The 27,957-nt window shown below is 42.9% G+C and overlaps 2 protein-coding genes across 3 annotated transcripts in view; one reads left to right on the plus strand and one right to left on the minus strand.

The window, feature by feature from the left end:
- Positions 1–1,344: 1,344 nt before the first annotated feature.
- LOC115482013 (gastricsin-like) lies at positions 1,345–16,443 on the minus strand. The gene is made up of 9 exons (XM_030221549.1): positions 16,330–16,443; positions 16,044–16,200; positions 13,394–13,511; positions 10,901–11,019; positions 7,296–7,495; positions 6,368–6,475; positions 2,807–2,954; positions 2,445–2,543; positions 1,345–1,627 (listed from the first exon to the last, which is right to left on the minus strand). Exons 1-9 carry the CDS (start codon positions 16,383–16,385, stop codon positions 1,475–1,477), a joined length of 1,158 nt encoding a protein of 385 aa, XP_030077409.1. The 5' UTR covers positions 16,386–16,443; the 3' UTR covers positions 1,345–1,474.
- Positions 13,539–27,957, plus strand: part of LOC115482011 (gastricsin-like) — a 61,689-nt gene continuing 47,270 nt past the window's right edge. Inside the window, exon 1 of one of the 2 annotated variants that reach the window (XM_030221545.1) lies at positions 13,539–13,597. In XM_030221545.1, the coding sequence (XP_030077405.1) occupies positions 13,542–13,597 (56 nt within the window). In that variant the 5' untranslated portion in view covers positions 13,539–13,541. Of the gene's footprint in view, positions 13,598–16,449; positions 16,516–27,957 lie in introns of those variants that run through there. The other variant, XM_030221546.1, reaches the window with a different exon arrangement.

Genomic DNA, 27,957 nt, shown 5'->3' on the forward strand with positions numbered 1-27,957 from the left:
CCACGTTTACTATAAAGCTCATTGTGAACATCAATAATAATCCTATTGTTACTGTTATATTATATGATATTTTTCTTGCTATTTGATTTTCCTTAAATTATAATAGTAGCATGATCATTTTCCCTGTAGAAACAGATTTTCACTAACATTTTTAGCCAATGGGACAAAAGGGGAGGCAAGAGTAGCTACCCTCACTAGCATTCGTCACTCTTTAATTATCCTTAATTGATTTTGACAGGTTGCCATGCCCACTTCTGGTCACATCAGCCAATCGGAATCAAGGATCTGCCCAGGCCAAGCCCATTCTCTACCCACATCTCAACCATTCCCCACCCACATCCTGACTCTTTGGTGACATTGCCGCATATTATGTCATAGCCCTGTCCATGCCCCACCCCTTTTGCATAATCCCACCCTAACCCCCTTATTTACATAAACTCACCTCTTTTTGCATAATTCTGCCCCAAACCCTGGCCCTTTTGGTGACATCACTGGAAGTGAAGTCATAGCCATGCCCCTTTTCCAAGATGGTGGCAACTAGTGGACACATCACATCACTTCCTGTTTCATAGTACTTGCCGTCATCATGAATGTGTCACGTGATAGGAAATGACGTCAATTGCCTCCACCGCCAAGGCCCCCTTTTTACCGCAGCAGCCATTTATTTGCTGCATAGCTAGTTCCTGCAGGAAAGAGAGACTTCCCTTTTACTCGATGCGGTAAAAGGGGGCCTCGGCGAGCATGAAAAACACGCGCCGACGCCAGCGCAGGCCCCCTTTTCCCTCAGCTTAGTAAAAAGGGCCCCTTAGTGTTTCTGAAGTCTAGAACCTTCACTTTTGAATTAACCCTCTACACACCATCTTGTGATCACTGGATGCCAGGAGATGGTCACCTACTTATAACATCCAAAACGCTCTTATTAAGTCCAGTATGACCCCATCACACGATTAGAAGTTTTACTTCTGTTATACTCAGAAGCTCATCCTTCACAGTTTCAGGAATCAAATGAGAGACACAAAACATATTGATGTAACTAGTTTTATTTTCAGAAACAGCTTTAGAGAGAGGGGGGGGGGGGGTCAATGTTGCTAATTAAGTATGACAGTTTCAGAGTGGTGACGTTTGATCATGGCTTGTGGTTTACCTTGGCCAGTAATCATAGGAGGGAACTGTGCTGACTGTGTCAACCTTATCTTAAGGATAATTAGGAATTTGTTAAAAACCATTGGAGCCAAATTAGTACTGTGTGTCTTCCTGGCATCTCATGGAACTTGTAAAAATTGTAAAAATATACTGACTATAGAAACCATTTTCTTCAAAGAAAAGGTAACTCTCCAGGTGGGATCTCTTCATGGTTTTATTTTTATTTTTGGAGAAGACACTGTCGATGTAGAGCTTCACAAGGGTAATCGTTAAGTCTGGATGTCATGGTAAGTAGAAGAATGGTGAGGTAGAGCCAGGGCGATAATTCAGTTTATGCCGACTGAGCAAAACCAACCCTATTGTTGGACATGTCGAAGACAGAGTAATACTGCCTGAGGAAGACGTCTCCCAGGATCCAGAGGGGTTGTCCATTCTGGGAAGGCAGGTACGTTTCCTCCACCCCAACCGAGCAGTAGCCATTGTTCTGGAAAAGATGAAAGGAAAGGCACAGGGTCAAACGTCCCGTTATTAGTGCGATAATTAAGGCCTTTGTACCCCTACTTGCACGTCACGTATCCCCACAACCAGGCAGCTCCAGCTTCCATACACAATCTAGAAGCATCTGATGAGTTCCTGGACAGCATCCAACAAGATCGTTGGTGGTCAGTCATCTATAAATGGGAGGCACTGTGGGGGAAGGGTGAGCTAGTGATTGAAGAAGGACAAGAGCCAATGACTGCATCGATTCCAGAAAGAGCTCTGGAGCGCAATCCCTGGCTGAGGACTGGCCACTAAGGTGGAGAAACCCCTCCTGCCAGCTCCCAGCTTTGCTTCCAGTTCAACAGGAACCCACCCAGTGAAAGATAGGAGTCCTTGGAGAGAAATGGAATCTGAGCTGAAGAGTTAAGGCTGAACTGTGGGGTGCTGACAGCTTTCTTCAATTAAATATATTAAACTTTTGAAATAAATAGTTGTTTTCCTTTTTATCATGTATGTGAATATTCCTTAGAATTTGGATCAGAGCAGATCATACATTTTAAAAAGAAATGCATACGTTTTGGCTTTCAAAATATTGTGTAGCACCTGATTGCAGAAGAATACTTTCCAGAAAGATTTGCAACTGCTTAATTTGTGGAAAGAAGTGTGACAAATTCTTTAATGCTTTGAACATGCTTAGAAGTGAAAGTCCATAAGCAAAGCGAATGGTACATTGAGGAGGGGTGAGAGCCAGAAACCAGCAAGCCACTGTGCGTGAGACCTTTGCAGAAAAGACCAGGCAGGAAGAGTTGGTGATGGTTTACCTGGAGAATGTAAGCGGAAGGAGGGAGTGGGAAAGAGACTCCATTGATGACGAAGCTGATGGTTGGCAGGTTCTGGACGTTGTTGCAGTTCACCAGATACTGTGAGGGATAAGAGAAGAGTCAGTGCACGGCCAGCTCATGCTGTCTTATCAGACTGCTCATTTCATCTGCTTCCTGATCTGTGTGACTGCCATTTTCACCCAGCTTCTTTGCAGCAACTTTAAAAAAGTAATCTAAGAAGCTGCAGCTGATATGTCCCTTCCCAGAATTCTTATGTGGTCTATGACTGACCTCTGTTCCTTTCCCCACTTTGTCCTTTTGTTTTATCCTGCCAAGAACACTTTCTAAAGTTTTGTCCCTACCTCTCCATATTGATTCTGCTCAGCTCCAAGATACTGGAGCAGGTATCCCATGTACTGCTGTGGAACGGTGAGGGGAGAGGTTCCAGTGTCCACAATCGCCTGGCAGCCTTGACTGCACCAGCCGGTAGCCTTTCCGTTGATGGCAAATCTGTGGAGACACAAAGAATTCATTAGATGGTGAGGAATGTTCAAACAAGGAGGTTTCTAAATCAACAGATCTAAGTCTGACTTATATGTTCATGAGACCCCAGACATAGCCTTGATTTTAGTTTGAACAACTTTTGTGCTAAGTAGTAACATCACACTTTTTTTCTGGTGAGAATGCAATTTGAAGATCTTTGTTGAAGGGAGCGTGTCCATAAGAACATACAGTGGGGGAAATAAGTATTTGATCCCTTGCTGATTTTGTAAGTGTGCCCACTGACAAAGACATGAGCAGCCCATAATTGAAGGGTAGGTTATTGGTAACAGTGAGAGATAGCACATCACAAATTAAATCCGGAAAATCACATTGTGGAAAGTATATGAATTTATTTGCATTCTGCAGAGGGAAATAAGTATTTGATCCCCCACCAACCAGTAAGAGATCTGGCCCCTACAGACCAGGTAGATGCTCCAAATCAACTCGTTACCTGCATGACAGACAGCTGTCGGCAATGGTCACCTGTATGAAAGACACCTGTCCACAGACTCAGTGAATCAGTCAGACTCTAACCTCTACAAAATGGCCAAGAGCAAGGAGCTGTCTAAGGATGTCAGGGACAAGATCATACACCTGCACAAGGCTGGAATGGGCTACAAAACCATCAGTAAGACGCTGGGCGAGAAGGAGACAACTGTTGGTGCCATAGTAAGAAAATGGAAGAAGTACAAAATGACTGTCAATCGACAAAGATCTGGGGCTCCACGCAAAATCTCACCTCGTGGGGTATCCTTGATCATGAGGAAGGTTAGAAATCAGCCTACAACTACAAGGGGGGAACTTGTCAATGATCTCAAGGCAGCTGGGACCACTGTCACCACGAAAACCATTGGTAACACATTACGACATAACGGATTGCAATCCTGCAGTGCCCGCAAGGTCCCCCTGCTCCGGAAGGCACATGTGACGGCCCGTCTGAAGTTTGCCAGTGAACACCTGGATGATGCCGAGAGTGATTGGGAGAAGGTGCTGTGGTCAGATGAGACAAAAATTGAGCTCTTTGGCATGAACTCAACTCGCCGTGTTTGGAGGAAGAGAAATGCTGCCTATGACCCAAAGAACACCGTCCCCACTGTCAAGCATGGAGGTGGAAATGTTATGTTTTGGGGGTGTTTCTCTGCTAAGGGCACAGGACTACTTCACCGCATCAATGGGAGAATGGATGGGGCCATGTACCGTACAATTCTGAGTGACAACCTCCTTCCCTCCGCCAGGGCCTTAAAAATGGGTCGTGGCTGGGTCTTCCAGCACGACAATGACCCAAAACATACAGCCAAGGCAACAAAGGAGTGGCTCAGGAAGAAGCACATTAGGGTCATGGAGTGGCCTAGCCAGTCACCAGACCTTAATCCCATTGAAAACTTATGGAGGGAGCTGAAGCTGCGAGTTGCCAAGCGACAGCCCAGAACTCTTAATGATTTAGAGATGATCTGCAAAGAGGAGTGGACCAAAATTCCTCCTGACATGTGTGCAAACCTCATCATCAACTACAGAAGACGTCTGACCGCTGTGCTTGCCAACAAGGGTTTTGCCACCAAGTATTAGGTCTTGTTTGCCAGAGGGATCAAATACTTATTTCCCTCTGCAGAATGCAAATAAATTCATATACTTTCCACAATGTGATTTTCCGGATTTAATTTGTGATGTGCTATCTCTCACTGTTACCAATAACCTACCCTTCAATTATGGGCTGCTCATGTCTTTGTCAGTGGGCACACTTACAAAATCAGCAAGGGATCAAATACTTATTTCCCCCACTGTAAGTGTTGCCACACTGGGTCAGGCCGAAGGTCCATCAAGGCCAGTAGCCTGTTTCCACAAGTATCTGGCAAGATCCCAGAACAGTAAAATTGATTTTATGCATCTTATCCTAGAACATGTAGTGGATTTTCCCCAGTCCATCTTAATAATGGATTATGGGCTTAAGAAATGATCCCAAACCTTTTTTAAACCCTGCTAAGCTAACTGCTTTTACCATATTTTCTGGTAACAAATTCCAGAGTTTAATTACACGTTAGTTATAGAAATGGCCCTCCATACAGTGTTTCCCAACGACCGAGCCTTCAGACCCAATCAGACATGCCACTCCTGATACTCGTGTCTGGACTGGCACATGGAACTCTGCAGCTACAAGAGAGACCAGAAGTGGTGTTTAAACAAGGCCGAACTGGTTTCTGAATATGTCTTTTCTTTGATACAAACTTTCCAAAGAGAAGCTGAGTTAGACTGGTATAACATAATTAGCAGAGGCAAGTGGCAGCTTGTAGACTAAGCAATTTATTCAGCTTTTGAGGCCTAGAGTCCACTTTGTTAAATGCATGAAGTTCGGGACATGGGTACATGTCTATAAGGTGCCACCTGCCTCCGGGTACTCACACGTGCCTCTCTCCTTCCTAGATACAGCATGAGCCGCTGAATGTGGGAATTAACAGGCAGCATGCAAGGTGCAGATAATCGAGTGCATACACACACTGCACTGTTTGTTATGTTCTATATGTGAATAGACCCCTGACGCAGGCCCTAGAGGCGAAACACAGTATGTTTCAAGTCGCTGTGATTTTGAATAAAGGATCTTCTGCCATCCATTGTCCACTTCGCTGTTGCTTGCTTGTGTCTCGGTATATTGCAGAGTGAGTTTTTCTTAGTTTTGTGTTGTGCAAAAATAACCTATTTAGAAATGCCGCACGTAAAACAATCCTGGCACACTGGACGCTTGAAGAGCCCCCGGTTGTCAATCTTTGGCTAGCCAGAATGAAGCAGATGGCTCGCTGGGAGCAGGAGCGTTATAAGTCCTTGGGACAGAGAGGACGGGGATATGGATATGTCTGGAGCTCTTTGAGAAGTCGTATCTTGAGTCTCAGGTTTCTCCAGGAGCAGGGGAGGGAGGGGGGAAGGATGGGGGGGGGGGGGGGGGGAGGGACGGGGGGGGGGGGGGGGAAGAAAAATAAAAATGAGGTGGAAGGTTATACGTACTAATGGCTGATATGATACTTGCTCATGTGTATTGGGAACTGCAGCTCCCATGCATTTATTTACAAGTTGAGTATTTACAAGTTGAGAATTTGTTTGAAGTTTGCAGTTGCTGTTGCTCTGGTGTCACTAGAGAGACTTCACAGACATGTCATGTATGTTGCAACATACGAAAAATTTTGCCTGTTTTTGTTATATGCCTTTCATACTTTTAATAAAAATATATTCCAAAAAAAAAAAAAAGAAATGCTCCCCCCCCCCCCCCCCCACCCCCGGACCCTAGAAATAATTTTAGAATATTACCTCCAAAGATAAGACTAGAAGACAAGGGGAGGAAAGAAGATGGAAAAACAGGCTGCAAGTTCTTTGAGAATGCAGAAGAGACTCACTCATCTATGCCAATCTGCCAGTATACTTCCTGGGTGACTGGAGCCCAGTTGATCTGACCAGAGTAGAGGTTGTTATCGACTCCTCCGAAGATAACTTCACCGGATTGACTGGAAGGAAATGATAAACATGAAATAAGTCAGAGATCAGAAGCAGCTGATATCAACTTCATATTTCTCTTTAGCTAAGCTACCTCTGATTTGACTTCAGCTATGATTCCTCTCTGATCGAGCTCGTCTGCTTCTGTCGATTGTTTTGCCTTCACATTTTGCTGTGTCATTATGTGGGCAATGAGGAGATAAGCAAAACAAAGAAGGGAGGACCAACCCCTACGTAAGTGAACCCCCAAAACAACAGTGGAGTAAGGGTGGACCCTTGGCCTTCTCAACTCTAAGAAATTGCTGCCAGAGGATAAGGCTGGAATGACAGTGTTCATCAATATTATGATACAAAGACATTGTACCATGACTAAGATGATTACTGACCCACTCTAAATCTTTGCTAGAGACCTTCAAGATGTTATGATTCCTGATGCAGGCGTTTCTGCCAAAATATGAACCCACTATCATCATAAGCCTCTTGGTACAATGTTGTACTGTTTTATACTTCAGATATTTATATAATAAAATAATTTTGGCTTATTCTGTTGGGAAGGCCAAGAGTCGACCAGTACTCCAAGGAGGAGATACCCAGGACCAGCAGATCAGATCAAGTGCATACATTTCCTCCTGAATAAACTGGGGTAAACAGTTTACTACAGATAATGGAAAACTAGTGAATGCTTTGTAATAGCATAACCTCACTTACAATGGGCTTAACGCAGTTCTGATTTTCTGATTGTACAGACATTTCATGTTACAGCAATGAAAGCATCTTCTTCAGCCAGAAGCCCCTTAACCGGCACAGAGACCGAATGCTGGGCTGCATTACCTGCTCATATAAACACTGAAGATCGGATAGGTGAGCAGGTTCTGCTGAAGCATGCCCTGCATCACAGTGGTGGCGCCCCCTGCTGACATTGCAGGGTACGCCATTCCAAAAATCCCATCAAACTTGGAGTAGTAGAAGCTGCTGCCAGTTTCGGATGTTGTGAGACCAAATTCCTGATTTGTGATAGCGAGGTTCTGGACCTGGAGGTTTGGAAAGATGGAAAAGGAAGTTGATGCGGAATGTGTGAATGAACTCACTGTGCTTAGAATACAAATGATGTCTGTTTTGTCTTCTCCTAGAAGCTTCTGGTACTGAAGGGTTTTTGTCTTTCTAGATTTTAAACAGCTGTAAATACAGGTTGAATAATACATAGTAACATAGTAAATGACGGCAGAAAAAGACCTGCATGGTCCATCCAGTCTGCCCAACAAGACAAACTCATATGTGCTAATTTTTGTGTATACCCTACTTTGATTTGTACCTGTCCTCTTCAGGGCACAGACCGTATAAGTCTGTCCAGCACTATCCCCGCCTCCCAACCACCAGCCCCGCCTCCCACCACTGGCTCTGGTACAGACCGTTAAGTCTGCCCAGCACTATCCCTGCCTCCCACCACCGGCTCTGGCACAGTCCGTATAAGTCTGCCCAGCACTGTCCCTGCCTCCCACCACCAGCCCCGCCTCCCACCACTAGCTCTGGCACAGACCGTATAAGTCTGCCCAGCACTATCCTCGCCTCCCACCACCGGCTGGCTCTGCCACCCAATCTCGGCTAAGCTTCTGAGGATCCATTCCTTCTGAACAGGATTCCTTTATGTTTATCCCACGCGTGTTTGAATTCTGTTACCGTTTTCATTTCCACCACCTCCCGCGGGAGGGCATTCCAAGCATCCACTACTCTCTCCGTGAAAAAATACTTCCTGACATTTTTCTTGAGTCTGCCCCCCTTCAATCTCATTTCATGTCCTCTCGTTCTACCACCTTCCCATCTCCGGAAAAGGTTCGTTTGCGGATTAATACCTTTCAAATATTTGAACGTCTGTATCATATCACCCCTGTTTCTCCTTTCTTCCAGAGTATACATGTTCAGGTCATCAAGTCTCTCCTCATATGTCTTGTAACGCAAATCCCTTACCATTCTCGTAGCTTTTCTTTGCACCGCTTCAATTCTTTTTACATCCTTCGCAAGGTACGGCCTCCAAAACTGAACATAATACTCTAGGTGGGGCCTCACCAACGACTTATACAGGGGCAATATCACCTCTTTGTGTTAACTGGTCTTTATATAAAGGGTATTTCAATTTCTCAGTGGAACCCCTATGAAACTCGGTGCCGGCTTCTTTGGGAGGGGGGTGGGGACCGAAGGAAAGATTACAGCTGTTTTTTTGGGGCTATTTCTTGAAAGTAATTGAATTATGAATGTTTATGAATGAAAGCCTTGATAACTGGTACTAGTGCTAACAGGTTTCAGACTTCTGCTAATTCAGCCTCTCTGTGTGTAATGGTTCGCTACAGGCCCAATATTCAAAAAAAGCTCAGCTCCTACATTTCTGACCTATTTTCAGCCAGACTTAAACCATAAATTTTAAGTTGAAAATTCATCATAATTTAGGTGCTTATAAATTGAGAGCTATATTAGGCTTCAACGTTCATATTCTCGAAAAAGGGAGCCATTATCAAAGTTCACTGTCCCAAAATGGTTTCTTTTATAAATATCATCTTTTTTTTTTTAGTTTAAACTTTTTATTTTTACAGACAGAGGTGCCAAAAAACCAAATGCAATAGGAGTTTAGGGCCCATTGTCAAAGATTTATGCTGCTAACTGAGCGTTATGTTCATAAATTGGTCTCTTTGGAAATGTATCAGGGCTGTTGTGCAGAAATCTTTGCCCAGAATTTCACTAAGCTCTTAAATTTAGGAGCTTAAAAAGTAGGTGGTTACAGGTGGATTTGGGGCAGTGAAAAGAAGTTAGACGCTTGGCACCGATATTCAGTACCAGATACATACATTAGGCAACCAAAATGGCAGGTTTAAATTTATGTCAGTTCACTAAATGTGTAAAGAAGTTTGTACAATTTAGTTTGCGGGTGTCTCCCAATCATAAAGAATTAAACCAATAGGAACCTCAAATCTCCTGACAGGGCTAAATATCAATGTATTAAAGGTTTAAATTTATGAGCATAACTTTGAAGATCCTAAATTAAGAGGAATTTTCAGATGAAAAGTTGTGCTCCTAAATTTGGCTGAAAATAGAGCACAAATTTAGGTTAGCAAGGGCGTTAATCCCCTATACAACGCGCCTAGCGTTCCGTGCTGAAATCCAAGCATATTCTATAATAATGTGTCTAACTTAATTGGCTTAAGCTAATCAGCGTTAACAGCATGTAAGAAGCAATAATGAGCACTAATTGGCATTAATTAGAATTTACGCAAATAACTCTCTAAGCATATTCTGTAAAGCAGCGTGCCTAAATTCTAATGCGCGCAGGCAAAAAGGGGTGTGGTTATAGGCAGGGAAATGGACATTCTAAAATTTACGCATGTTATAGAATATGGCGCTCTGCGGCTAAATCTATGCGCCGGGATTTACGTCTTGTTTTCATTGGTGTAAAAGCAGATGTCTAGTTTTAGGTGCTGGGATATCAACTAAGCAGATTCTATATACCGTTCCCAAATCTAAACGCCGCTTATAGAATACGCTTAGGCGGAAATGTTTTCTGCGTGGATTTTTGAGACTCTACATATAGAATCTGGCCCTAAGCCTTTAACATGCACTAACAGGGATCCCGCATGATGGTGTTAAGGTGTTCTGCGACGCATGTTAGGGAACTTCTCTGGGAGAAGGCGCGGCATGGGTGTGAAAACTTTATCCTGTTAGCGCATTCTAGGTAATGTGTGTTTCCTGGATAACTGTCGGGTTAACGCTGGATCGCTCAGTGCCTCTTACATAGGACTTGCTGTGCCCTCGTGTTAAATCCTAGCAGTTACCACTCACCAATGATTACATTAGTACACGACCTGCATAACATCCACCCTCAAAAAGATTAACTCCGAATCCTAATGCCTTTTAGGATGGTAATGTAAGGGCATGAATTTGGCACTGAATGTTTAGCATGTTTTCTGAATATTGGGCCCTCTGAGTATTAAGTTATACCTGAGCCCTAGTAAATTTTCGCCGAGGCTAATTTATGAGCAAAGTTAGCAGGCATAAATCATTTGCAGATCAGCCCAGCAGCTAAATAAAATGGGCCATGCAAGAGACTGAAAGGTGGGTTATGCAGCGGTGGGAGGAAGCTGTGTGGCTTTGCACTGATTTTCACAGGACATGAAAGGCTGAGGAAAGAGGCAGAAGAATTAAATGCCTATTGGTTGCTTGTGGGGGGAGGCACCTCCTATTTGGGAATTTCTCGGAATGCCATACATGCATTCTGGAATTAATTGTCCGTGCCATTCGAACTTCATGCTGGTCCTTAGAGATCTGGAACTTACTGGTTTCTCACTGGTCAAACTATGAACAATTAAATAAACAAGGCTTTGAGGTGTGACTTTCTCGTTATTGTACTTGTCTGCTGATTTAGAAATAAAAGGTTTGCTGGAGTTATTTACCGTCACAGTATCGTAGCCGAAGATTCCAGTAACGCTGCCACTGCCGTACGACATGGAGAACTGCACTTGGTTGGACGTGTAGGTGGAAGACTGGCTGGGGTTGAATAACGGGTGGTTGGCTAAGAATAAAAGCACAAGAAATGTTCCACTTCCACATTTGCTGTCTCGGTGCAAACTTAGTTAAGCCTGGCTTTCTGTGATGAGCTAATCATGTTTTAACAGTGCAGTTTCATCCCATCATGAAACAAGCTACCTGAATTTTCAATGGGAGGCTATGTAGGCCTTTTCAAAGTTAGAATACCTATGTGCTCCCTCTGAAAATTTGGTAATGTTACTGTCCCCAGAATAACATGCCCAAAGGAAAGCTCCTTTTCAATACAGCTAAACATACACAACCAGCCAGACTGGATCATAGTACCCCAATGATCAGAGAAATACCCCTAGGATCAGAGCTAGTAGCACACATAAATTTGCATGTTATTAGCTTTGATCATAGGGTCGTTCTAGCCCCGTACTCTTCCGGCGCTGTTTGGAACAGCGTGCGGCTTCTGATCATCGGCCCATGAGCGAGGGAAGAAATGGCTTGTTCGGTACAGGCCTGACCCTACTTTTGGCTCTCCCTTTCAACAACCATGTGGCCCAGTGTGTCTCTGTGCTCCTGAAGGTTCTCCGGACCTGGACAACTGCTTTTCTGCAAATCTGCACATATCATCTTTCAAACTCAGTAATTGCAGTCTGGCTCTGGAGGGTGATGTGTGCACATTGCATTAGATGTTGGCTTGTAGGGGTGGATTTGGTTCTGGAGGATCCCTGGGGAAAGACGACCTGTCTTCATCTACTGCTGGGGCCAGGGAGGAAGGGATTTGAGACAGTGGGAGTGACTGCCAGGGACAAGGGAGATTGAGAGCACTGGGCTTGTGTTTGCCTGGGGGCTGAAGCAGGGACTCTGGTGGGGGCATCAAATGCTGAGGAGAGAGGTGATGGGGTCAGCTGGGGGAGGGGGGAAGTGAGTTACCAGAGACAGTGAATTTAATATGCATCTTTGCAAGAATGAGAGACATACAGTAGATAGAAGATTAGTATGTCTGAGAGGACACCAGAGAGCTCCTGGTATCTGTGGAATCGCTGTTTGCTTGTGAGAGTTCAAGATTTTAAGAGTAGGTATTGTGAGACAGGAAGGGTAAAGGTGCTTTTGCCACAGAAATGGGTTTTTACAAGTTACCCATCCTATTTGCAAGTAAAATTATCTGTGTAAAGGAAGTATGTGAACTAAGTGGAGCAATCATAATTAGGGGCGGGGTTTAGAAATACCCATGCACTTTTGAATATTCAAAAACATGTACATTATTTTAATTAGAAAAAGTGCCCACGGTCAAAGGGGCAAAGATGTCTGTGGATATTCTTTCCTTACACAATTTTCATAGTAAAAATACGTGGATCCTTTCCCTTTGTATCAGGGGCGTAGCCAGACAACAGATTTTGGGTGGGCCTAGTCAAGAATTGGGTGGGCACCAAGTGTTCTACCCATCCCCCCCCCCCCCCCCCCCCAAAAAAAAAAAAAAAAATTATCTCAGCTGGTGGGAAAACCCTTCTTTCTACCTTGGCAGCAGGCATGCACTGAAAACTGAGCATGCGCAGGTGCCGGTGTCATGGAGAGCAGCGTTTTCGTTACCATCAGGGGAAAATCTTCAGCTGGCGGAGCTTGGGATTCCCACCAGTTACCACTAAACATGTGCTACTGTTGGGTGGGCCTGAGCCATAAATGGGTGAGCTCTGGCCCACCCAAGCCCACCTGTGGCTACGCCACTGCTTTGTATTGGTTCAAAGTCTGGGGGTGATTTTGACCAATGGTCTTTGCAGATATGCAGAGAGTTTATTGGATTCCAACCTCATCCACTATCTAAACAGTAATTGTTATGAGAGAGGTTGGATAGAAATATAGAAAACAAGCAAGGAAGAGGCACTGGCTCATGTCCTTTTACGTCTGTGGCTCGTGCAGAGATGCCAAGTTACCCAGTTCCAGCCTGGAGATTTTGGCCAGTCCTGCTTTTGAACTTACATCCCAAAGCATTGTGGGATTTGTAGTGCCTGATCCTATAATCTCACTAAGTCACCTCACCAACCCACTCAATTATGAAAGCTCACCTTATACAACTATCCTAATTACTCCCTTCCTTCTTCCCTCCTCCCTACCTGATCGCTTCACATTACTAATTGTATCTGTTATCTTGTTATGACAATGTCAACAAACCTATGTAAGCCACATTGAGCCTGCAAATGGGTGGGGGAATGTGGGATACAAATGCAATAAATAAATAAATAAATAAATCCTGCCCATTGAAATCAGTGCTGCAAGTCTCATAATGCACTAGGATGGGGTGGTCAGAAGCCCAGGGCTGCCCAAAATCTCTAGCCTGGAACTGGGTAACTTGCCATCTCTGCTTTGGGCATTTCGGGTGGCACACATTGTAACATTTGTCTCACTGTACTCACTGCAGGCCTGGCTCTGGCAGTAGGTGGAGGCCACCCACAGGTTGGAGGAGCCGGTGTCAAAGAGAACCAGGAAGTTCTGGGGAGGAGTCCCAATGCTGATCTCTCCGAAGTAATATGTCTGGAGAAGAAGAAAAGTCCACTGAGCTGCATGTTTCAGTGCTTTTCAGGAGAACAAAAGGAGGGAGACAAAATCCTCACGGAACGGTAAGTATCAAACAAGAAAGTGAAGCGAATACCAGGAGGATATCCAATAAAGGGCCTGCTTCAGGGGTCAGCAAGCCTGGTGATGATAAAATAAAGTAGTATAAACACAAAAATATACATGCATAATCACTTACATAAATATAAATAAAATGCCAAACCGTAAGATTATCATACAAAAATAATATAAATAATAAAAACTTATACATCTACAAAAACATACATTAAAAAGCATAAGAGAGTATTGGCCTATGTTCTCATGGCAGTGGTGTGTAAAAACTAGTAATAGCTTAAAGTGTGATATCTATTTAAATGTATCTTGATTTCATGAAATAACCTTTAATATCTATTAAAATGTATCATGATCTAAAAAGTGTAACAATCTAAAAATATGGATGGATATGAAATTCTTTTAAACAAGGTAGTGTCCGTAGCAACAATGAATCAAAATACCTGTTTGGCTAATGTTGATAAAGAAGAAACGTGAATCCAAAAGTTTTACAGTCCTTTGCTTTGCAAATCACTGTTCCTTCTACATTTTTAGATTGTTACACTTTTTAGATCGTGGTACATACTTTCGATATGACGTCTAAGTCCGACTTTTGGCCGTTTTGCGAAAAACGTCCCAAATCCAAATAGGAAAGAAGGTAATTTTTGAAAGAGCAAAACGTCTATCTTTTGTTTTCAAAAATACGGGTTTTGTGATTTGGACGTTTTGTTTTTTGGTCTATTTTCGAAAACAAAAATGTCCAAGTGCAAAACGCACAAAATCAATCCATGGGGATGTAGGAGGAGCCACCATTTTTAGTAGACTGGTCCCCCTGACGTCCCAGGACAGCAATAGGGCACCCTAGGGGGCACTGCAGTGGACTTTATGAAATGCTCCCAGGTACACATCTGACCATTGCTCCCTTATCTTGTTTGCTGAGCCCCCCAAAACCCACCCAAAACCCACTACCCCCAACTATACACCACTACCATAGCCCTTATGTGTGAAGGGGGCACCTATATGTGGGTACAGTGGGTTTCTGGTGAGTTTTGAAGGGCTCACAGTTTCCTCCACAAGTGTAACAGGTAGGGGGAGGTAGGAACCTGGGTCCATCTGTCTGCAGTGCACTGCACCCACCACTAGACTACTCCAGAGACCTGCATTCTGTTCTAATGGACCCAAATATAACATCTGAGACTGGCAAGTAATGTTTTTCATCACATTTTGAGGGGATGGGAGGAGGTTAGTCACCACTGAGGGAATAAGGGGAGGTCATCCCTGATTCCCTCCAGTGGTCATCTGGTTATTTAGGGCACTTTTTTGTGCCTTAATCGTTATAAAAACAGGTCTAGCTCAAAACGTCTTAGTTTTAGTCCTGGACGGTTTTGTTTTCTTCCATTATGGCTGAAAAACATCGAAGTCTCAGGAAAGCCCAAGTCCTATCCTGAACATGCCCCTGATACACCCCCCTTGAGATTTGGATGTACTTCTGACAGACTTCAAAGAAAAACGTCTAAAAATAGGTTTTGAAAATACTGATTTGGATGTTTTTGTGAGAAAAATGTCCAAATGCTGCTTTATGCCACTTTTTAGACGTTTTTCTGTTTCGAAAATGAGCCCGATTATACGTTATGTCAACAAATCATGGCACATTTGAATGGATATCACATGTTAAGTTATTATTATTTTTTACACACTACTGCCATGAGAACATATGCCAATACTCTTATGCTATTTATATATTGCATTTCATGTATGTTTTAATTATGTATATTATTAATGTATGATATTCTTACAGTTTAGCATTTTATTTATATTATGTAAGCAATTATGCAAGTATATTTTTGTATTTATACTATTTTATTTTATCATCACCAGGCTTGCTGACCCTAAGGCAGGCCCATGTGCCAAAACATGGCCATGTCGTGACCTTTTATTTGATTGCTTCAATAAAGGTCCTTGCATATTGAGTATCTTCCTGGTATTTGCCTCACTTTCTTGTTTGTTATTCAGTGCTTTTCAGAGAAAAAACAGAAAGAATCAACAAAAACCCTTCCTAGAAAAACCAGACTTGGTGATCGGGTATTTCTGAGTGAGAAGAAGGTTCCAATTAGCTCCTATTAATTGATACGGTTGCTACTAACTGGGTTTCTGCCAGGTACTTGTGGCCTGGATTGGCCACTGTTGGAAGTAGAATACTGGGCTAGATGGACCATTGGTCTGACCCATTATGGCTACTCTTATGCTCTTATGATACAGTGCTTAGCACTAGACAGAGCGTTAATTCGTCAAGGGCCACCAGCATGGTCTATAAATGAGAAGAAAGAGATATGGTCAAGGAAAATGGTTTTGCCCTGTGCTGATTGAGGGAATACACCCCGCAGAAAAAGGCAGAAAAAGATAGACAGTGTTAGCTGGAGCGAGAGCGGGAAAAGGGAGAAAGGCAAATCCAACACTCACGTCCATGTACAGAGGTTCTGCTGCAATACTGAACTTGTTGGCATTGTAGAAATTGTACTTTGCAGCTGCATCTCTCTTGACTGTATTTAGATATTGTTCCAGGACCCCGTGTTCTTTCATGTTTTGTCTGATAGACTTATATTTGTTCAGAGGGACTCTGCCCAGGGGAGAAGAAAATATCACATTTGCTATATCAAAAAACAGCCTGTTTCCTTTATAGTGATTTGCGATTCTCTCTTGACAGCTTTACTATTAAAACCAAATGCAGGTTGTGACTGATACCTACCTCACCAGTGCCTCTGAGAGCTGCAGACACAGCAGTGCGAGGATCAACCACTTCATGGTGCTGAGCTGCAGAGAAGGCTTTGGTCAGAACCGGACCAGCTGGGTTCCTGAGGGACATCTCCACGTCCCCTTTTATATTTCAGAACCTGGGTTTTCCCCTCCTCTTCTGGCCTGATACAGTTACTCTGTGAGTATTTACTGTGTCAACAGCTCTTTAATTACTCTTCCATTTACAAGAAGATATTAAATTACGATTTTGATTAGGCTTTTCCCATAAAATCTGAAGCTATGAAGATAAGTGGCAGGTGTAGCACAGGGAGGCGAATCTGATGCTGGAAGTAAAGCCCTGTCATGTAAAAGTCAACAAACCATATGTTTTTTTAAAATTCATTTTGGTAACCTTCAAAGCTCAAAATTAACCACGATTTCACAGACAAAATTCGACGAATTTAATATCTGAAAATTGCTTGAGTTATGTAACCTTGTGTTATTACTTTTTTACATAGATTTTTAAAACGACATATAAAAAGCAGGGAACCCCTTGGAAGATGCAAAATGGGCAAAAGCTCAGTGAAGATTTTCAACCCGTGTTTTTCTTTTAATCGGTTGAGAAACCCTTTTTCACATTTTATTAAGTACAATGCAACAGAGTAAGGGGGTCTTTTACTAAAGATTAGCTCAATTTCTTTGCAGCAGGGCCCAGAGGGATAAAAAGGGACCTGCTGCAGATAACGCGAGCTAACCTTTACTAAAAGACTCCCTAAGACATCTTTGGATGTAATCCATGTTTCACTGTAATGAACTACATCAGGATCAAAATGCAGCTAGTTCAACGATTAAGAGGAAGTATTTTCTTTACCGATGATAAAGGACTCCGTTTCTGCCTGCGTTGTATTTTCTATGATATATGTATTTAATTCACCACTTTTCTACCATCTTTCCCTCAAAATAGAGCTACAAAATGTTTTGCAATAAAACACCAAGGGGCCCCTTTAAATAAGCTGTGCTAGAAAGTGACCTCTGCTATGACTAGTGCTGAGGACAATTTTAGCGCAGCAGTAAAAAGACCGCATTTCCTATTCCCCCTATTAATGGCTAGGCATTCAGGGGTCCTTTTACAAAGGTGCGCTGAAAAATGGCGTGCGGTAGTGTAGGCACGGGTTTTGGGCTTCCACCGATCCATTTTTTAGCACACTTACATTTTGGGTCTGAGTCCTTACCGCCAGTAAAGACTGACGCGGTAACCGGGTGGTAATGACCTACGTGCGACAAATGCCACTTGGCGCACATCCATTACGCATGCCTGAAAATAAAAAATATTTTTCAGACACGTGTATTGGATGCGCGCCATAAATGAAATTATCGCAAGGGCCACGCGGTAACCGGCGGTACATCCATTTTGGGGCGCATTGGGTGCATGTAGACACCTATGCGGCTTAGTAAAAGGGCCCCTCATTTTCCAATTAGCCTGTGGCCATTAGTGCGGAAGCTCTTACTGACACTTATGTGCTCTGCGTTAAGGGCTCCTGTGCTAATCCTGCACTAATTGATTAGTGTGTATTGATGTAGCTACGTTAACTAATTGGCACTGGGCACGCCTACTCTCTGCGCCAAACATGCACCAATCCAAAAACCAGCAGGAAAAACCTGAGCAGACCCCGCAGTATGGTTCATAGTTTATTCAAACTTTCTAGACCACTCAAGCTGCCGTGGCAGGGCTAAGCAGCGTACAGGCTAATAAAATAAGTGGGCGGAAAGATAAACGTTCTTACAAAGAAAAGAGTAGGAGGAAATCAAAGAGAGGTAGGGAAGAAAGGAAAAGTAGAGGATCTCCAGTTGGTCAGATTCCACTTAATCGGACACCATGCTTTTAGCTCGGCTGTGAAAATCTTAAGTGAGGATTCCGTACGGGTCTGGGGGAGGGGGGGCGGGGAACAATTGGGGAATATTGTTCCAAGTGTGGGGAGACAAAAAGGAAAAGATGCAATGCCTAGTAGATTCATAGTGGGTGAGCTTAGGGTCATCAATAGATCGGAGCATTCGAGCAGGGGAGTAAGGAATAGTGAAGCGAGTGAGATAGGGCTTTTTAGCCTGCACCAGCTTAATAAAAGGACTCATAAGTATAAGGAAATCTCATTATAATGAATCAGACACATTAACTAAAACCAGGTGTAAATATTCATAGAATGGTTGAAGTCTGGCAGTGAAATTGTGGTCATTTTTGTCAGGTCTGTTTTTTTTATTACTACTACTTAACATTTCTAGAGCGCTACTAGGGTTACGCAACGCTGTACAATTTAACAAAGAGAGACAGTCCCTGCTCAAAGAGCTTACAGTCTAATAGACAAGTGAACGGTCGGTCCGATAGGGGCAGTCAAATTGGGGCAGTCTGGATTCACTGAACGGTAAGGGTTAGGTGCCGAACGCAGCATTGAAGAGGTGGGCTTTAAGCAAAGACTATTATTAACCTTTAACTATTAACTATTATTAACCTTCAAAGTACCAAGCAATAGAGTCAAAGATCAACAAAATGAGTTGGAAAGATGGAGAAATCTTCCCTATTGTATCAGCTGCCACTGGCTTGATTAAAAGGGATTTTCATCACACCTTGGTAAGTTGCCTATACCTGTTACATCTTAGGAACTTGAGAGGGAAGTTCTTTTTGGCATGATGCACATTTTATGGTGAATTTGAGAGATTGAGATTATCCTGGTTTAGGAGTGAGGTTCGTTACTCTCATGGGATGCGCAAATCGAACCCATCTGGAGACGTTGTTCCTGAATGAAATTTCTTCCCAGAGGCTTTTGCATAAGGTTTGGAAATTCCATTAAGATTCTGAAAGGCAGGAGGGTCTTCTGGTTTTATCTTCATGGACCCAAAAGGTCCTTCTTTTGTCCAGCTTTGTCTGTGTTCTGATCTTCAGGGATGACTTTCTTTGATAAACAACCTAATATACAAATATATATCCATCAAATAATGCTTAAGTGCCTAAAACTGGCTCCAGAAATGGGAGCCAAGGATTAAAGATTGCTTTCATATCACTTTTCCTTGGATTGTGTATGATGTTTAGTCACATTTCATATCACTGCTGCCTTATTGAAGGGGTGGAGATAAGGATTATCTCTTTAGATATTGGGCCAGGGTAGATCAGGAACACTCGGTGCAAGCTTCGAACAAGTGAAATCAAATATTGGTGTTTTGGGGACACACGACAGAGGTTATAGAAGAGATTACATCTTGTAGCAAGGTGACATTATTTTTCCATCGTGGGGAAGAAAGTGTAGTTACAATTCAGTACTGCCCAATTGAAAGACAGACATTTGAGTGAAACTGGACACTGGACATGTGGAGCTGCTGTGTTTTATAGAAACAACCAAAGGTCCTTTGCTCGGGTTTCTAACATTTTATCATCTCTCTGACCTTATGTGCAACTTTCTTTAAATTAGTCACCTCATTTTCTAACTCTCTTACCTATCTATATGCTCCATCTTTACTCATACCCTACACTGTCAATTAAAATGTTCTATTACATATTACGTTGACATTGTAAGTAGTAACTATTCCATACTTTGTATTGTTATTTCAATGTTTTTGCTGCTGTAATTGTCTGTTGCTCATGTTTGATTTACATAAATAACTAACTATGAGGCCAATATACCAACCTGCAGCATTTCCTATATGTTTTAATCATTTGGAGCAAAATTGTATTATTACGCATATTACGCATCAACACACCTAAACTATGTCTACCAGTTTCGGATACCCTAAAAATTCTTGGAGTCACCATGGACCGACACCTAACACTTGAGAATCATGCAAAAAACATAACTAAAAAGATGTTCCATTCAATGTGAAAACTAAAAAGAGTCAAACCATTTTTTCCAAGGAATGTCTTCCGCAACCTGGTGCAATCATTGGTACTCACTACTACTACTACTACTACTATTTAGCATTTCTATAGCACTACAAGGCATACACAGCGCTGCACAAACATAGAAGAAAGACAGTCCCTGCTCAAAGAGCTTACAATCTAATAAGTCATCTGGACTATTGTAACTCACTGTACGCCGGCTGCAAAGAGCAAATACTTAAAAAACTCCAAACAGCCCAGAACACGGCAGCCAGACTAATATTCGGCAAATCAAAATACGAAAGCGCAAAACCCCTACGAGAAAAACTACACTGGCTCCCACTCAAAGAACGCATCACGTTCAAACTTTGTACCCTAGTCCATAAAATCATCCATGGTGACGCCCCAGCCTACATGTCAGACCTAATAGAACTACCACCCAGGAACGCAATAAAATCTTCTCGCACATTCCTCAATCTTCATCCTCCCAATTGTAAAGGTCTGAAATACAAATTAATGCACGCATCTACCTTTTCCTATATGAGCACGCAGCTCTGGAACGCGCTGCCACGCAACCTGAAATCGGCCCATGAATTGACTAATTTCCGCAAACTATTGAAAACCTATCTCTTCGACAAGATATATCACAAAGATCAACATGCGTAACTGTATAATCTTTAACATATCCAGAAATGTTCAATAATGTCTTTTGCTCTAACACTATCATGTATTTCACTACCATGTAACCCAAAACCCTCTGTAAAACCAAATGTATATTCTCTTCTATTTCCAGTATCCATGACGAATTGTAAGCCACATTGAGCCTGCAAAGAGGTGGGATAATGTGGGATACAAATGCAATAAATAATAATAATAAAATAATAATAATAATAAAGATAACTACATTTCTGGAGGTATAATTATCGTATTTGCAGAAAATAGCATGTGGCCATATTTCTTGTGTTGGTTGTTGAAAAGAAGGAGTTAGAGCAATGGGTTGAGAACCAGGGAAGCCAGGATTCAAAGCCCACTGCTGCTTCTTGGGATTTTGGGAAGTCGCTTAACCCTCCATTGCCTCAGGTACAAACTTTTCACCCAGAACTGTTGCTGTGATCACATTTCCCCTTTTCTCATGGTCAGACCTTCTTATGTAAACGATTTGGCTTTAAGGACAGTATATCCATAAATAATAAATGTGCTAGAAATAAACTTGGATTCTTAGTCCTCTAGGGACAGGGAAAGACCTGCAGTACCCGAATGTTAACTACCCTTGAGCTACTACTGAAAAGGTGTAAGGTGAAGACAATGAGTGTGTGTTGGTGGAAGTGGGGAGAGAGTTGTGTTGGAAGAAATGGTAATGTAGTAAGGACCATCCCAATATAAGGAAATGTTGGTGTTTGGGGGGGGATCAAGCATTTACAGAGGAGGCTATGAAGACATTTCATACTATGCATGGTTAAATGGCCATTTTTCTCAATGGAGGAGGGTGAACAGTGGAGAGTCACAGAAATCGGTAGTGGGACCAGTGCTATTTAACATATTTATAAATGATCTGGAAATCAGAACAACTAATGAGCTGATTAAATTTGCAGATGAAACAAACCTGTTCAAAGTTTTTAAGACACATGCAAACTGTGAATAATTGCTGGAAGACCTTAGGAAATTGGAAGACTGGGCATCCAATGGCAAATGCAAAGTGATACACATTGGGAAGAATAATCCAAATCATATTTATGATGCTAGAGTCCACATTGGGAGTCAGCATGCAAGAAAAAGACAATATGCTGAAATCTTCTGCCCAGTATGTGGCGGCCAAAAAAGCAAACAGGATACAGGGGATTATTAGGAAAGGGATGCAAAATAAGACCAAGAATATTATAATGCCTCTGTATCATTCTATACTGTGACCTCACCTTGGGTATTGCATTCAGTTCCGGTCACTGTATCTCAAAGATATAGCGGAATTAGAAAAGGTTCACAGAAGAGCAACCAAAATGATTAAGGGGATCTCATATGAGGAAAGACTAAGGAGGTTAGGGCTCTTCAGCTTGGAAAAGAGTTGGCTGGAGGAAGGGGGGGGGGGGGGATATGATTGAGGTCTACAAAATCCTGAGTTGTGTAGAACGAGTAGAAGTGAATCAATTTTTTACTAGTTCCAAAAGTACAAAGACCAGGGGACACTCAATGACATTACATGGAAATATTTTTTCCCTCAACGAATAGTGAAGCTCTGGAGCTCATTTCCGTAGGATGTGGTAACAGTGGTTAGTGTATATAGGTTTAAAAAAGGTTTGGAGAAGTTACTGGAGGAAAAGTCCATAGTCTGTTATTGAGACGGACATGGGGGAAGCCACTGCTTGTCCTGGGATTGGTAGCATGGAATGGTGCTACTAATTGGGTTTCTGCTAGATACTTGTAACCTGGATTGGCCACTGTTGGAAGCAGGATACTGGTCTGGATGGACCATTGGCCTGACTCAGTAGGGCTATTCTTATGTTTCCAAACAATCAGACTTTTCCACAGAACATAAGAATAATTATTGATCAGTAAAACTGTGGTATACACAAACCAATGCTAAACTTGTGAAAAATAAAATATGGAGGAAAAGGCCTCAAAATTCTGAAGTACTCAATGAAACTTCATGAAATTTAGTACGTCAAAAGACATTCACTTCATCATTGGCCAGAAAAATCTGCAAAAATCCAGACTTATTGATTATATTTTCTTTTCTTTTATGTTTTTGTCTTTCAGTTCATCAGCATGCAATAAAATGATGTCACAAACTGTAAAACATACATTGATGCATTGAAAATGTTTTTCAAGGCAATGGCACTTAACTCCCAATGGGATCCTGTTTCACCCTACAGTTTTATCAAGGGATAACGTACATTAACTTGTCATTTTCCACTTCTTATGCTGCATTAACATAAGATTTTAGAATCTTGCTACTCTTGGGGATTCTAGAAAACAAAAAATAAGGTATTTTTATAAAGCAAACATTTTTGAATACGCAAAAATCGCTGGGTGGTCACGCTTAAAAGTCTGTAACTTTGACGTGTTTAAAGATAGTCTCATTCCACTTGGAACATAAACATAGATGGCAACAACAATTTCAACGTTCAAATTCCAAGCAAAACTCTAGGGGGTTACTTTTTTTTTTTTTGCCTCACCCTGTATATCTGCCAGTGTGCAGTGAACATGCAAACCCCAAACTCCAGCCAACTCTGCCATTGGGAATTGTATATATAGAACATTATACATGGGATCACTCTCTGCATATACTTAGATACACGTATGTGGATGGTAACTTTTACATAACCATCTTTTTACACATGGAATATCTTTCTAAAATGTCTTTTCTAAATGTCTGCAAGGAGCTGATGTAAGTTTATCTTACATCAGCTCCTTGATGTCAGTTTATCTTACAGTATATGGTAAGATAAACTCATGTAAAATGAGTTTATCTTGTTGGGCAGACTGGATGGACCGCACAGGTCTTTATCTGCCGTCATTTACTATGTTACTCTTTGGGGTTCTACATGGAATGTTGCTACTAATTGGGATTCCAGAATCTTGTAATTCTTTAGGATTCCAGAATCTTCAGAACTTTTAGTACGTGAACAAGTAAAATGAGTTTATCTTGTTGGGCAGACTGGATGGACCGTTTAGGTCTTTATCTGCCATCATTTACTATGTTACTATGTTATATGTTATTATGAATCCTCTGAAACTCACACTTTTTGCATCGGGACGAGGCTTTGAACACCAGTGGAATGAGCATAATTCTCCCCCTGAAAACCCCAGGTCTAAAGAAGAAGCTAAGCAGTGGTTATACAGGACTCATGCCAATGGTTACATTTTCCGAGTTCTATATGTACTGTTCTAAATTTCAGAACACATATATGCTGTGAAGGAACATTCAAATCGTGGTTTCCTGAAAATCCCGAATACTATGGTATATACTGGTAAATGCCTTTTCTTTCTATTTGTGACCTGGATTGGTCACTGTTGGAAAAAGGATACCAGGTTAGGTGGATCATTGGTCTGATCCAGTATGGCATGTTCTTATGTTATGTTGACTTATATATGTGCAAACAGCACCTAACATGTCTACAATTTATTGCTAAAGGATTCCACCCACACTGAACCCTGGAGCATGGGGAATATTGACTTCAGGAACCTGCAAAGAGCTGGAGGCATTTAAATGCCCAAACCGAGCCTCAGAAGAGAAAGCGTTTCCGTCACTAAGAGTCTCGACTGATAACGGTACTTCCAGTTTCCACTACTTCATTGTACGTCATTGACCGTCAACCTTTTTCCAATACAGAATGGGCACAGGTTTTCCACTCATGAAATAATAGAGATAAGAACTTGTGTTATAACAGGAAACAAAGTTGGTGTTGGGGGGAGATTTAGTGTATGAACTGCTTATTAAAACACAGCTGTCTCGCAGGATTCGAATGAAGCACTGAAGAAGCTGGTTTGATTTGGTGTGAGCTTAAATTTCCTTTCTTTTCAGCAGTCACTTTACAGGTTTATGAGGTAGCTGGTTGTGTACCTATGTCCCTGTTTTCTAATACAAGGACTCCAAACCAGGGGTCAAACCCAGTGGTGGCTCCCAGAAGACTTGTAGGTGGTTCATACAAAAAGTCTAGGGTATAAGGCTTGTCTGCTGATATTAATAATCTTATAAGCCTTGATTCTCTGAAGGTAGTGCACATGATGTGTCTGTCATTATACAATGATGGAACCTAGTGGACACTGGCTTGAGACAGCAGTGCTCTGCTAGGTCCCTGATCTGTGGCTCCTGGCACAGGACTGTCAATGCAAACCTGCACTTTATCCTTTGTGTAACCTGTATTCACATTTTAAGGCTTGCATGATCTAGGAGAAGCTGAAATGGTGAGAATCCAAAGGCAAGCAGCTCTTTTGAATTGTACAGCAACCTCGCATGATCAAGCAAGTCTCTAAGGAGATGTAAAAGACTGGAGGCAAGAGACTGATAAGCACAGCTCGGGAGAGACCTTGGGGTGATGGTGTCTGAGTTCCCAAGGCAGCGAAACAACGTGACAAGGCGGTGGCCCTAGCCAGAAGGATGCTGAGCTGCATACAGAGAGCTGTAGCCAGCAGAAGAAAGGAAGTATTGATGCCCCTGTACAAGTCAGTGGTGAGGCCCCACTTGGAATATTTTATTCACTTTTGGAGGACGTCTGTCACTAAGAACATAAAAAGACATGAAGCAATTCAGAGAACAGCGACAAAATTGATATGGAGTTTGAGCCTCTCAGAAGAGACTTGAGCACCCGAATACGTGTACCCTAGAGGAAAGGGGGGATGGGGTGATATACAGATGTTTAAAGGTACCACTACTACTACTACTACTACTTATCATTTCTATAGCGCTGTCAAGTCTCTCGAGACTTGTATTGCTGTTTCTTAAGAGTTATTTAGCTATAAGTCTCAATATCTTGAAGTATAAACCCCTAGCACATCAACACACCTAAATCTCTTGTTCTTTTCTGAAGTTCCTTTATTGAATAACATAGATGATTACTCACAGTTAGATGTTCATAAGCACAAAGGAACCCTGTAGTTTTGTGAGCTGTATCAGTGGAGAGAAGGTAGAAGTTTAAGTGGGACCAGCTCATTGCAGAGATAAGAAAGGTAGTTCCACAGATAGAGGCAGCTCGGAGTTAGGTGTTTGGGAGTGCAGTACCCTCCTTCTAGGAAAGTATTTTCGGGGTGAAAAGACTAGTGCTTTTCCAGAGCTACAACAGGATCATTGCTTTGTCCTGGAGCAAAATGGATACTGTCCTCATGGACAGGGGGGGGGGGGGGGGGGGGGGCGGAGCCAGAAGCTCATACAGACTCAGAGAAGAAGGAGTAGAAAGGCCAATAGGGACAAAGCCTGTCCTCGAGTGGCAAGGGTGGCTCTAGGGGGCAGCCCCTGATTGGAGGAAAAGGTCATACCTGGCTGACCTCTCAGGACAGAGGTAGTAAGAATGGCCAGGAAGTGCTGGCACATAAACAGAGAAGCCAAGCTTGGCTGAGACAGAGGAGTGATCTAAGCAGCATCACAACCAGTAGTAACAGATCTTATACAGTCAGGCAAGTGGGGTTGCGTTGTCTGTGAACTACATTAAACACAATGCATTGCTCACACACATATCTTAGCAGTGAAGACTGCAGCAGTCAAGATCTTTAGGAGTAAGAATAGCAGTAAGGGCATTAACACATTTTAGGGTCACACTACAACTAGTGCCAGGCTGTCAGGGGACAGAACACTCCCCGTCTGGTATCGGAGATACCACTATTATTATTATCGCATGTTATCAACTACTAGCATGCAAAGTCCATTGTCTGTATTCAGGATGTCTGTCAGCTGTCACGACCCCAGGCTTTAAACAAACAGTCACGAACTCTGGAACAATGTGAGTCCTTGGCTTATTGTCATCAAACGGCAGCAGGAGGCAGGCCTCCCAAGCAGGACTGGACTAACAAGCTTGGCTTGGCTGGAACCAGATGCTGGGACAGACTTGGCTTAGGAGGAACAGGATTCAGGATGCTGGGATGCTGAAACCAGGTTCAGGATACTCGAACAAGCTGGATGGGAACTGGAGGCGCGGGACAAAGGGTGAGTCAGAGAGGGATCACGATGACAGTTGCGACACTGGCTGTAGGGTCATCTTCTTCATCACACAGGAGCTGAAACGAGAGACAGACAACAACAACTCTAGACAACACAAAAGAGAGAGAGAGAGAGAGTCTTTGAGTCTTTGGTCTTCATGGGAGGATGGCGACTCTCTGTGCTTGTGCCTCTTTGGGTGGTCCAGGAAGTGGAATCTTGGTGGTGGATCATACGGGCCATTCATTGTAGACAGGATGCTTTGTTGGGTGTGCTGTTGCAGCTGGGTGAATTCCCAGCTTAGGCCAAGGCGGCGTTGAAACAAGGGTGTGTCTGCACCCAAGTCTAGATCTTTCAGGTCTCTGGCATGGTCTACTGAAGGGAATGACTCATCTTTACCGAACTCTCTGTTCATCATGCTCAGGAACTCTATCTTTTGTGGAGAAGGCTGGTTCATCTCTATCTTTGGTGTTCTGGAACACTGAGCTTCCCAGGTGTTCTCCTAGGTCTACTTGAGAGACTGTTTTGTAGAGCGTTGGGACAATGCTCTGTTTCTTCTGGGCGGGAGCTTCTTTGGTGGTTAGATGGTTGGTACATGGCTCGAACAAGGAAGAGCACCCGCTGTCTAGGACATTGGTGTGAAGTACCTTGACATTTGACTTTCTCGTTCGCTTGAGGCAGGCATCGCCTACTGTTGTCCAACCTAAGTTGGGTGGGTGTGCATAGGGAGCACTGCGTGGGCTCTTGCACGATTCACAGATGTCCGGGGATTCTGGTACATCTCTGTCTGGCAAGAGCGAGATCTCAACATCTGGATTCAAGTAGGCAATCTGGTCGGTTGTGGGCCTCAGGTAAGGGTGATTCCGGGCAGCTTGTAGCGTGGGAATCTCACCCTTGTCACCTGGTATCTGTTCACGTTCAGCCCTTGTGGGTGACTTTGGCATGGTGTCGCCATTCATATCCTCTATCGCGTCACCGCTTGCTGCTTGCCTTGCCGTCTGTACGGCCTTTGCACAAGTTTTGATGCAGTCTGGGGAGTAGTTTTGGTGGATGTCAAACAGGTCATGGCGCTCTGATCTTGCGAGAGGCCTGTTGCACTGCTCATCTATAACGACATACGTTTTGGCTGCTCTGCCACGTAGTCCTTCAAGGTG

This window comes from Microcaecilia unicolor, chromosome 12 (genome assembly GCF_901765095.1).
Source record: "Microcaecilia unicolor chromosome 12, aMicUni1.1, whole genome shotgun sequence".
Lineage (NCBI taxonomy): Eukaryota > Metazoa > Chordata > Amphibia > Gymnophiona > Siphonopidae > Microcaecilia > Microcaecilia unicolor.